The 13522-nt window shown below is 33.6% G+C and overlaps 2 protein-coding genes across 3 annotated transcripts in view; one reads left to right on the plus strand and one right to left on the minus strand.

Annotated features, from left to right (window-relative positions):
• Positions 1 to 13483, plus strand: part of LOC127841661 (uncharacterized) — a 42253-nt gene extending 28770 nt beyond the window's left edge. Inside the window, exon 9 of one of the 2 annotated variants that reach the window (XM_052370693.1) lies at positions 12827 to 13483. In XM_052370693.1, the coding sequence (XP_052226653.1) occupies positions 12827 to 12933 (107 nt within the window). In that variant the 3' untranslated portion in view covers positions 12934 to 13483. Of the gene's footprint in view, positions 1 to 12309; positions 12508 to 12826 lie in introns of those variants that run through there. The other variant, XM_052370695.1, reaches the window with a different exon arrangement.
• LOC127841657 (uncharacterized) overlaps positions 1 to 13522 on the minus strand; it is a 425798-nt gene that overhangs the window by 365729 nt on the left and 46547 nt on the right. The window lies entirely within an intron of this gene.

Consider the following 13522-nt stretch of genomic DNA (forward strand, 5'->3'; position numbering starts at 1 on the left):
ATATTTGGTATGCATGTGTATATGGACGATGCCTTTCCATACGCACACAAAGTTCGACCCCTTTGACCTTGACCTTGAACTTAGGGTCCGCGTTTAGGTTTCAAAAAATGCGTTTAGGTTTCGAAAAATGCTCATTACTTCTATCAAAGCGTTAATCGGGTGCATATGTCATCCTATGGAGACAGCTCTTGTTCTTTAGATGAATTAATCTCGATCGTGTTTAATTTGTAAGAATACTATGTAACACAATATAATGCTGCATGTACATGTAAACAGCTTCGGTCACGTAACTATATATATATATACTTGCGTAAGCCTGGGCATACAGTTTTAATGGAAGTTTGTCAACGAAACTAAAAGACATTGACTCCATCGTAAATATATTATACTTTTTAAACATATTTAAAATCATACAGACAAGCACCAAACAACAAAAACTTTATTATCCTCAGTGCATTCGTAGTAATAGAAATCATATATATATATATATATATATATATATATATATATATATATATATATATATATATATATATATATATATATATATATATATATATATATATTTGGGATCGATTAGTTCAAATGACCCACCGTATACTTCATATGCTTACACATAATTGTTTTTGTATGTTTTCCATTGAAAATAGTTATTGCAATGCTTGTCGTCTTAGTTTAACGTAATGATATCCCTGTTCTTTTTCCGCGACTGAATAAGGAAATAAAGAAAAAAGGAACAAGGAAAATAAATAAGGAAAACATGAACAAGCACTAGTATTCTCTAACTAAACACATACATTGATCAATACAAGTAATTGTCAATGCATCTTGAGTATTAAAAATATATATACTGCAGTACATTTCTACATAGTTTTTTTTTTAATGATAAACCTGTTATCCATGTTTGGAACTCAAGCAAACAAGATAGCATTTGACCAGATCATCTGTTCACGTTAAATGTCTATTTTGTGAAAAACGTCTTGTAAAAATATGGTTGCATAGCATTTTTCATTGAGGACCATATTGTTCTAACTATTGCAGTTGTGCCAACTGTAAAATTATTATTAATTAATCATATACTTATGTCTGTAAACTTTACAAATTGTTTGATACGAGTATTTCTATTACAAGTATGGTACTATTCTAGCTTAGCATATATCTGAGACCTGAATAAAGAATTTTCGTTTTAAATTTGTTGTCTCTGTTCGTATTGCTTATTGTACTTTGGGGAACAATCTTCTTTGCGATGTTTTTGTAAATATGTTGATAAGTTTTTTGGCATCATAATGATTAAGCTTATCCATGTTATAATTAAATGAATACAGTCAAAAACCTGCACCATTGGTTTACAGTTGTATGATGTTTTTATGTAAATAAAACATGTATGGGCCTTTAATAACTGTACTTTTACAAAAATCGCATTTTTATATTCTACATGAAATGTCTTTGCAGCTGGTTTAACGACATGCCCATGAGTTTTAAATTAAAAAAATCTTACACATTCTTTTGCATAGTTTCTGTACAGTTTAGGTAGTTACAGTCTTCTTGTCAATCGGACGGTCTTACTTGCCGCCGAAATTTCTTGTCAAATTATACGAGATTATTTTGACAGTGCTGTCAAACGATAGGATTCAGTAGATCTTATATACAAAATAATATTGTTAAACAACAATGTTGAAGACTGGAAAACACATTAAAAGTATTGTTACAAAGAGAAAGATAATAGTTGAAAAATAAACACCGTTTCAAGTTTATTCATTTTCAATTTCTAGAGGAATGTTGACTGTGAATGGAGGATGTCCGAAGTTGCAAGTGCCACACAATACTTCAACGGGCATTGTTTGTTGTCAGCCTGTCCTAGTTTGTCCTCGTGGTAAGTGTCAACTTTGCACTTGGATGGGTAGTTCAGAACATATGATTGTTAATAACGAAACTGAAAACTGACCAATTGTGTACTTTAATAGAACATATTCCATTGTTTTCATGGGAAAATATAAACCAGGTCATTTAACCATTTACGCAAAACAATACTGATTATTGTTATTAGCGACATGTATGTGTTAAATTTTTGATGTCCATTAAACCTCATTTCGTTAATTTTAGATCAAAAGTATTTTATTTTGCATGCATTTAGGTTATGCATTATATATGTTGAAGGATTATGTAATACACCTACAAGTTACATGCATCCACTAGAGCATGTCAACAAAGCAAATGAGATTACACATTCGTACCTTGCTGGCACCTTCAAGTTACATGCATCCACTAGAGCATGTCAACAAAGCAAATGAGATTACACATTCATACCTTGCTGGTATAGAGCATGTCAACAAAGCAAATGAGATTACACATTCATACCTTGCTGGCATAACACTCCAGTAGACCATAAATCTTTGCATGCTGGGACATTTTTCGTCTGCTAAAATGTCTTCTGCTGAATTTCGAAAATTAGCTTTTTCTTCGATTTTTTTTTCAAAGAATACTATAAGAACAGCAAACAGTTTGGATCCAGATGAGACGCCACGTTCTGTGGCGTCTCAGCTGGATCCAAACTGTTTGCAAAGGCCTTCAAAATTCGGTTCCAGCACTGAAAGGGTTAAAGGAAAATCAATACAAATCCAAAATCATCAGTTCAAACAAACGGTTAAAATTCAATGGTTTTTACTCCATACGGTATTTATAATATTTCTCACCATAAATTCAAAGTGATGCACCTCAGAAATAGTTCGTGGGTTATTATTATTTAGATTGTGCAGCAATATACCAACTTTGTATTTAATTTAGCTTCAATCACTATCCTTTACATTTAGCGCACAAAAACATCTTCACAAATATTTTAACTATCATCCTATTTGAATAAAATGATAGTGAACAAACAACTTGTTATAAAAAAGATTATCTGTTAGCATTTACTAAATAGTGAATGGCTAGAAAAAGCTATTGACACGTTTTGTGAAATTACAAGCATGAAGTTGTATTTGCAATCATAGAACTATAAATGGGACGTACGCTACAGTATGCACAATGAATAACCATATACTAGCTCCTTATAAAAGAGATATCATAACTATTAAGACATTTAAATGGATGATCATCAAAACAGGTATCTTTTCGGTACATCTGGACACGTCGAGTATGTAATTGTTACGTTTTCGTATTGCATGTTTACTTTAATGTAAACGCATGATATCGAAAAAGTGTTACCAATTGTTTAGCCGTCAACGATCTGAATGCAACGATATGAGTTTAATAATTTTATGTGAAGCTTCTAACACTAACGTAAAGTTCGTCATTTATCTATCAATATTCGTATCATTTAAATTATGGGATATCATCGTTATGACAAAAGGGCTAAACGTAATAATCCCATTTTCCAAATTATGTTACCCTGACAAAAATATCGGTGTTTTTATCAAGATCAAGCCAAGAAAAACATTTATTTAAAATGATAAACGTCTTTAAAGACCTAAATTGTTTCTGAATAGGTTCACAGATTAAGTTCTGCACATCAAACGGAGGAGACGATACATGTGAGAAATGTCCTCAAGGATGGCATGGAAATTTCATAACCTCGTCCTTGGATGCGAACCCTGAACAGTGCTTTCAGTATTCCAAGAAGCACGAGACGTGTGCTTTAGGTTGGTATATACTCATAAATATCTAAAATATATTAATGTATCATTACGATTCTGTTTAAATTAACTACACTTAGTAACAAGTCAGCGTATTTCGAAACTCGAAGCCAAAAATAGTAATCATCTGTAAATGTTGCTGAAACAATTAGTATTTTTGGAAACACTATTTATATGGCCTTTACCGAAGTGCTTTATCTTATTAAATACTTGTAATATAATTTAATATACTCACATGCTTCAAGTTAACTTAAGGAGAATCGTTTCAAATCGAACACTGGCTTGTTCCCTGAATAGATTTTTACAAGTAACGTTTTAATACATTAATTCGTTAAAATTACTGCCGCTAGATGTGGTTTTGTTAACTGTATGACTGATATTTACATGAAATACTTATAGACACAATTTTGAAACATATTTTGTGAAAATGTATATGTTCCGATGGGAGTTTATGTTTGTTTTAAAAGGAAGACGAGTTTAACATTCTCAATTAAGCGATTGTAACGACGCAATACTTTATCGATGATTCCAAAACGAGGCTCGCGATGTGCAGTTCTATCTTTTCTACAATTGTTTCATACTGTCTGCATGCATATAGCGGTAATAATCTTTACATACTATTTAAGTTACTTCTTAAAACACATAACAAAACATTATGATTACAGCCATCATTTTGATAAAGTGCACATACTTAGAAACTTTACACTTTATACTAGTGTTCTTTCAGTGAGACTGGCAATGGACGTATTGCAGTCAAACATTATCTTATGTATTATTATATCATAATCTTGTATGAACACATGGCCACGTGGTGACCAGATTGTGTATAAGTCAAGTCAAGTCAATGTTATTGGAAAATAGATTAGCCAAATAATAGTTGTCAGATACAGCCGTCATGCTGCTACTATCTCCTTCATCAGGTGGGGCCATATTCATCGGACGTTTCGGCACTGTCCCCCCTAAGTCCTCCTATGGTGTGCCGACCGGAAGTGATCAATTTCCGGCCAGGAGATAGTTAGCCTCCGCTACACTTCCTCATCTGCCAGGTCTCGGTGGCCAGCCATTAGTCAACTGCCCTGTGTCCCCCTATCCACTTCTCTTCTCTCTTCCGCCACAGCAACAAGGAAGCAGACTCCGTTTACGGCAGTGTCCTGTAACCCCCAGTCTGCTAAAAGTGCGCCATGGTGATTGCGCTGGGAAACCTCTGAAGTCCACCTCCACCGGAAAACACCATGCCTTCCAGCCTTTCTCTGCGCAGGTATCTGTGAGAGCCTGGTACTTTTCGCGCTTCCGTTCGAAGCTCTCCTCAATCCGCTCTTCCCATGGTACTGTGAGCTCCACCATCACAACCTGTTTTGATGCAGCTGACTACAGTACTATGTCGGGTCTCTGGTTTGTCACGGTGATATCCTGTGAAAACTTGAGCTGTTTCTTCAAGTCTCCTCCCATTTACATACATACGATATGAAATGGCGGTGTAAAAACATGCTTATTCAACATGGTGATGAAAAGTATAGTATATCTATATAATAGGCATGAAATAATAATTGATGATTTTGTGAATGTTGACCACAGTAACATAAACAAAATGAAACCAACTCGTTTAAAACCCAAACTTGATCAAGCGTGGTGACATTAATTTCCGAAATACTTAAAAAACAACACAATACCAAACAATATATACATACTTTAGTATTACTAATTGTGACTAGATCTTAGATAAAACGCAATTCTAGTAAATTAAGCAAGGTTTACTAATGTCTTCCTATTCGTAGTAGACATCAGTTTCTTAATTTGTAAAAGAAGGCAATCGTAGATAATATTTAGGTAACACAAGTTATCTTATATCTCTATATAAAAGACAAGTAAACAAAACTTCGTATTCATTCTCAATCACAGCTAAATTACACATTGAACGTACTCGTTCGCTTCTTGGAATATTTCTATAGATACCGTCTGAAAATGAAAAGTGAGTGTGCAGAGCGGCGAAGTCTAGTCAAGCCAATGCTATCCCTAACATTAACCCTTTGCATGCTGGGAAATTTTTCGTCTGCTAAAATGTCGTCTGCTGAATTTCTAAAATTAGCATTTTCTTCGATTTTTTCAAAGAATACTATCAGAATAGCAAACAGTTTGGATCCTGATGAGACGCCACGTTCTGTGGCGTCTCATCTGGATTCAAACTGTTTGCAAAGGCCTTTAAAATTCGGTTCCCGCACTGAAAGGGTTAACACCACTATCAAAATAGTTTTAAAATTCAACATTTCATTTGAATAAACGGTAAGTATCAATCTTATGTAAGTTATCAATAACACTAACCCATGTTTGTAATTTTACATTCTTTATAAGTTGACAGATACAATTAACATCATTAGTGGTTATCCCAGATTTAAATCCAAAAAGACAGTCATAGTTCCTGCAGCAATATCTTGTGTCAAATACCCCTGTTAGTAATATTCGAATTAACGTCATCTTAATCTAGCAACAATTTATTTATATATAAGTACGGAATCTAGAGTCTGCTTTATTTTCAGCCAAAATTTAATGATACGCATCTTTTTCACACACTCTAAAGGAAAACGACCCAACTCACCATAAACTGCCGCGGAAGTAGTTTGTGGTCGACATAGAAAGTAGGAAAGGGTCTGTTTTACAAATGTTGAATTGTCTTTCTTTATGTCAGGTCTGGCATGGAATCTCCAAATCTCAGTACCGTAGGTCAATATTGGCATAATCAAAGCATAACAAAGACGAATTTTTCTTCAGCAATACCGATTGAATTTTAGAAAAGAGTTTATTTAGAGAAAACATTGCTATAGACGCTTGTTTAGATAAGGATTCCTGTTCTTTAAACAAATTGCCATTCGAGGACAATTTCACACCGATATGAGTAAACGTATATACTACATCGTTTACATTTACTACATCGAGCTTAATATAAGTATATTTAACACCAATTTTCTTAATTATTTTGCCTTAAAAAGCACACAACAACATATTTACAAATATTCCCCATTCGCTACAATATCCATGAAACGTATCTAAAAGAGGATTTTGTCAGCAATACTGAATGACATTATAGAAAACCGTTTATTTAGAGAAAATATTGCTATAGACGATTGTTAATATGAGGTTCCGTTGCTACAAAATGCCGTTCGAGGACAATGTCACAAATATATAAGTAAACTTATTTACTTTCTCAAACTTAACATTATAATATTTAACATCAATATTTTTAATTATATCGCCTTTATTAAAAAACATAACAACAGACTTGCGTGTGTTCACAGATATGCTTCATTCGCTACAATATTCATGCATCTATCTAAAAGACGCTGGATTCCCATTGCTGAGTACGAGGATAAAACTGGTTGACATTTACATGATCAATAGAGTTATCATACAAATAGTCATATATATCGTTTACGAACAACTTAAATAAAAATGACGATGAAGCATCAAACCTGTTTTAAACCGTATGATTTTCAAATAATTCAGAAAGAGACAATGCAGTTTAAATTTGTGATTACGCTGATTTTCTATGTGTGTGTTATTACACAGTTACACTAGTTACAGTACTTGTCATAACGCTTGATTTAACACAGCCACACATTGATTTGATCATTTTAACAAATTAAAGGGATATGTAATGCTGCACACTTTGTACAAAAATCAGTTCTTATAAACAAGATCAAAGGCTTTTTTAAATCTGAAAAGTCACAACATAGCTGCCGATATTCTCAATAGAGGACTCTATTTATCACTGCATTTAGCATAAACATACCATATAATGAACTCTGATCGTCTTTGAAACCGAATTAAAAATAAAAAAGTAAATGATTGTTTAAAAAATCATTTCCACAGTCTACTGTCTAGCAAAACGGAGAATGTTTCGGAAAAGATACTAGTAAGACTTATTCCCCTGTAGTTATTTACATCGTTCTTATCTCTTGCCTCAGTACACATACGATAACTTAAAAAACATGCATATGGGTATGAAATTGTAGTGTATATATATTTAAATAATTTGCATAGTTTAGGAGATAAAACCTTCTTACAATCAATACAAATCTCAGGAATAAGTTAGTCAAACCCATCGCTTTTATCTTTTATTTTAGATCTCCTATGGCGTCCATTACTTAATAAATTTTTAAGATCGTGGATTTCAACGGAAACAATTGCACTTTGTTATAAGATTGATAACTCTTCTTTAACCGTGACATTAGAATTAACACCATTGCTTGAAAATAAATTATTGAAATGTTCCAAAAATGTGTCCGGAGTATAGATGGGTCATACTTTTAAGGTAATCGGTGGCAAATACTTAACCATTAGCGTATCATAAAAATAGCGCAGTAATCCAGGGATCACTATTTCATGACGATGATCATCGCTTTTGTTCAAATTTGACAAAATCATCACTTCAAAGACCACATTTTATGTCAAGATATATATATATATATTTAAACAAAATGAAAATGAAAATAAAATATTTTTGTGGACGACATTACTATTTTACTCGAATCTTTCAGAAATACTTTTGCACTTCACAATACTGATGAATATGCATGGGTATCTCTGTTTATAGCAATTACTATTCGGAAATTTAACGTGAAATAAGAATTGTTTAACGATTTTAATAACCGATTAAACACATTTTCACATTTGTTTTACAGCACATACAGTTCGATAGTCTATGACATCAATGTAATAAGGGTTATACTTAAAAACCTACTCGACCCTTGGTTACTTTAATTCCACTCTAAAGTGCTTTTTTCTAGTATTCTTCAATGAAAAAAGATACATTCAATTTACTTAACAAATACACAATTATGATATGAAATGAGCTTGCTTTACAATTAGAACCATATAATGATGCCCATCACAGTTAGATTATCAAAAATAGATATGTCAAGATAGTTAAATATCTTTTGTGTTATAAACTAAACCTTGTAAAATAGTCTTTGCATGAAACATAAACTCAATAAAAATTACTTCGACTGTGACCCATTTCACGTAAAAAATCAACATTTTGTTATTCTATTGAACATAATATAACATTAAAATATTATAATACCTCTTTACAGGCACTCTCAGTTACCACATTGTTAGCCTCGTTCTCGATTCGTTTCATCAAGGGAGGTAACTCCTACACAACTTGAGAAATAAGTGTAACAAAAAGTAAATTCATAGTTGACAACGCGTGGGTTGTGCTTTTAATGACTTTAACGGAATGCCGTGCATATGTGACGATTTTTGCCGGTACTTTATCCTTTAGGATCATTATTCTTTGAGTTAATTCCTAGTATTTACATAAAAAGTACGTTTCCGTGTGCAAGCATTTGACTTGTCGGTAAGTTCCACGCTAATAGCGTTTGCATTTTTTGTTGATCATAATATTTTCATGTACATAATTTAATGATTTAATAATACAAGTTGGTTATAAAGATGCACAATATTTATTACAGAATATAGTCGCAGTATTCTACAATTATTGTTTTAAAGAGTAGGGTTGTGTTTTCATGAAATGAAATAGTAGGGTGATGTCTTTAGTAAGCTGGTCACATGAACTATTAGTATATAAAGCGCTTCGCTTTAGAGCAGGCAGTCTGCGTTCGATTGCCGAACAGATCACAACGTTTAATACGTTGCAGTTATTAGAGACCATATACCACTGGAAGTATCTGTGACTTTGGATGCCCTTTGAGTGGGGGTGACCCAGTCAACTTTTCGCATAACATACCATAGCTTGCCGGGTAAGCTTGAGACTCATATAGTAGTCCGGGTCAAAGGTCTCCTTTGGTAATATAAGACAGTGCACGTTTCTGGTATCTTAGGTCAGCCTAAGCCAGGGACATTTCTGTGACTTTGGATGCCAAAGGTCAGCCTGAGTCAAGCTACTTAGCGTCGCGTGTACTACACTGACCAATTGTCTTCCTTGCAAAACGCAAAGAGGGGACACTGTAGACTCGTTGCTATAGGTGTAAGACACCCGAGGTGACCTAAGTCACCCAAGACACCCGAGGTGACCCGACTCATCTCAAGACACCCTAGTCGAACCAAGTCCACCCAAGTCAACCCAATTCGACCCAAGTCAACCCAAGTGTACCCAAGTCGACCCAAGTCAACCCAAGTCAACCCAAGCCATCCCAAGTTACCCTAGGTGACCCAAGTCAACCCAAGTCACCCAAGTGATCAAAGACATACAAGTCACACATGGCATACGAAACCGGCTTGTATAGTGATTAAACGTCCATTCATTCGAATAATACAACAATTATACATCATTAAAAGTGTAAATATTCATTGAATCTAATTTAAATTGAGGAAGTTGGTTATCTAATCAAACGGCTAAGGAAAGCCCCAGGAAAATCAGTGTGTTGTAAAATACCACTGGTGTTTGTGGCAATTGTATATATCCCGAAGAAACGTTAAACACGTTTCAAATATGTGAAAGGCGATATGTTAGCAATTAACCCTAGTATTTGAACTTTTGCAGATGATAATGCCTGGATAGAGGTCTCGAAGGCCAAGCATGGAATGCCGTGAAGATGTGACGAGTCAAGATGTTACCACGGGTCTCCATCTGAGTACGGATGTATTTAAAGGAATGTGGTAGTGATGCACAGCTCGATCCATACACTGGAGGTACAATTGCATTATATAAATGTGAAATAACGTATTAACATTTAAAATGCATAAAATTAAAATAGTGTCTGCTTGATTTCTTACAGTACATATCCATTACAATACAAAATATACTTTCTCGAAATTAAACACATGTTAAGATTAACACACACGCTGAACGATTTCTCCTTTCACTATGAGATTGTATTAGGCAATATGTTTGGAAGAAGTTTGGGGTTTATTTAATGATACTCTTCAAAGATATATTCAATCTCGTGTTTCGAGCTGTGTTTAACGAAATATTTCATTTGCAGAATGCCAGCCATGTGGACCATTGAGGTTTAAAAACGATATATGCGGATCTTGCTTAGTGAATGAAACCTCATGGAGGTTAGTTGTTCAAATGACTGACCTTACTCTATTATGGTGATTGCTTTTAATTTAAAATAGATTTTTTTCCACCAGCATCTTTAATAAAAGCTTTTGGTAATTATCATATAACAATAATTAAAACGTCAATCCTATATATTTAATGCATAATACAGATGAAATATAGGAACATATATAACAGTTGTAAAATTAAGAATTTTAAATTATTTTTTTGTCCCTTTCTTATCAATTGTTAAATTAAATATCCACATGTACCATAGTAACATAAGCAGATTTGTAAAGCCTGACCCAATCTATAGGCATTCTAGTGCCTATTTAGCCCATTTGGTTTGTAAGACGTCGTAAATTGAGTGATTCAATCCAAACAACACATTTCCCATTCATTGAAATGTTTTTTATGTGTACATGGATGAGGCCTACACAATTTGCAACCACAAATATCGAATAAACTCACATAGAAACTATGCTTTCTTATAAATTAAATACATTATATACAAATTCGAAACTATTACCTACACGTGTTACACGTGTTTTCTAAAACGACATTGCGTGTATGACGCTTGTACGTGTCAATGAATAATTATTTCTTCATAGATGGTCTGCTGAAAAGCAATATAGCCCTGGAAACGACAAGATCCAATCACATACGTCAGCAGGTACCATTTTAGTGTTCACCTTTTGGTTTTGGAGAATGCATTTATTGTCTAAATGACCAACACATTACAAATCATTACAAACAACGACTTCAATATATATTCCAAACACTGCAAGTGACATACATAAAATCATTCTTCTGCAGTTAAAGGACAGACCGATTCAAACGACATTGCAATAACAACACATGAGCCCCCGAATTCAGAACCATATCCCGTTGATGGTGAGGCTGTAAGACCATTACAAGCGACATGTGCTCTTGCAGAAGATAATGATCAATATAGAAAAGTGTAAGACTATATGATTCTTATGGGATAAATAAAAAAACATTTAACCTTTGTATGAAATATTAGCAGATGTTACCTGCCAAATTAAAAGTTAAAAGACTGTATATACGATTCAAATGTGAAAACGGTACTTTCTCAATAAAACATAGATATGATTTAGAATTTTTTTTTTCAACATTACATGAATATGAATAGGAAACGTTTATGTTTTAACTGTTTATGAAATAATAAATCAAAGACTGTTTTCGTTCATCAAATTTCTGATGACCAAGGTTATTAACCAAAGTAGTCCGAAACACAATTCTTTTGCAGGGCTAACAATCTGTCTATATGTCGTATGAACCAATATGCAAAGAACAGTTTGTATTCACCAAAAGAATACATGTCTTTTTTATATAAATAAGTTTTCACTTATCGAACGAAGAAAAATCATTTACACTTGTTGTATACATATCTGATTTGTGTGCTATAGTGTGCGTTCGCTCTTTATAATTTTCTTTTTCTTTTATCAATAAACGTATTACCAGTTTTGAAAAATAACATAAACATGGTATATACAACATTTAAATAATACCCTGATTGAAGTGTGAACAACCTTTTAATAACAATTTTGGTCCGTGAGTTAACTTATCGATGCATTTCAGTATATGTTGAAGCGGATGGTAATGCAATACTTACGTAATACATATAGTGAATGCCCATATAACGTTCATTTTCAGAATAATCATCGCTTTGGTACTTTGTGCAACAGGGAATTCATTGGTTAAAATCTTGCTTATCAGAAGAAATATCAAGAAGAAACACGTTCTATCTACAGAACATTTCTGCATAAATGCGGAATATAAAGACGGTAAATAATAGTGTGAAATATATACCAAGTATTTATCTAATTTCATTTGTGAAACTAGTTAAACTATTTTTCGCAATAACATCATTGGCATTTTGCAGCAGTGGCCTTGATTTAAATGTTTTTGAAAAGCATCCAATTTGTTCACAAACACAACAATTTTCCTCACGGGTTGTTGCTTACTTTCATATTTTCAAAAACTTCATCTATTAAGCTAATTGTTTTCTTAATTGTATGTCTATCTGAACAGAAGTATATTGAATAATGTACGCAATATCTTCATATATCAATGTCCAATTATTTGAACTTAAAAGAAATGTGAAATGTATTAACGTTTTAGTAAGAAAATTCTTTATTTATTGAGATTCTATTCTTTTCATTGTTTTTAGATTTGCCCATTAAGTCACGATGCACATGCAAGGTCAAGAACACCACTATCAGTTGTCTTTTGAGCGCCAGTTGTGTATGTAACAACCAAACAGCATCTTTTGTCTAAGGCATAATAAAGAGACATGCCATATACAATACACTGCCAACAAGACAACATGACACATAAACATAACTCAGGCTGGATAAACCATGTATGAAATGCGTTGATGTTTGAAACCGATTAACTGACGAACCGGTTTACCTTTGTAACAAAAAAGATGTAAATAAACACACGTGTAAAACATGCAAAGACCACAGGAAACACAAAGCGGAGTGATTTCTCCTCAGCAAACACTTCATATCGGCCCGATACTATGGCGAATAGATTTGCATATCGGCCCGTATCGAAAATTCACATCAACCGGAGATTTGACTTGCCACACAATGCATTGTCGGCCCGACATCGACATTTTGCCATCATTCCACCGTAATTATTGAGATTAAATCTCATTTATACTGCCTCGATGGAACATTTTTTCACTATCAATAAGTTGAAGATTTTTGAACAGCCGTTTATACAATACTTAGAGAATGTGAAAACAAAAGGCTATACCATTTACGCTAATTTATTTTCACATACGGAACACGATCATTCTGGCGGCGTTATCGTGCTTTCAGCGGCATACGCGTGGTACAAAAATGTACTATGTTCATAC

This window comes from Dreissena polymorpha, chromosome 8, assembly GCF_020536995.1.
Source record: "Dreissena polymorpha isolate Duluth1 chromosome 8, UMN_Dpol_1.0, whole genome shotgun sequence".
In the NCBI taxonomy this organism is placed as follows: Eukaryota; Metazoa; Mollusca; class Bivalvia; order Myida; family Dreissenidae; genus Dreissena; species Dreissena polymorpha.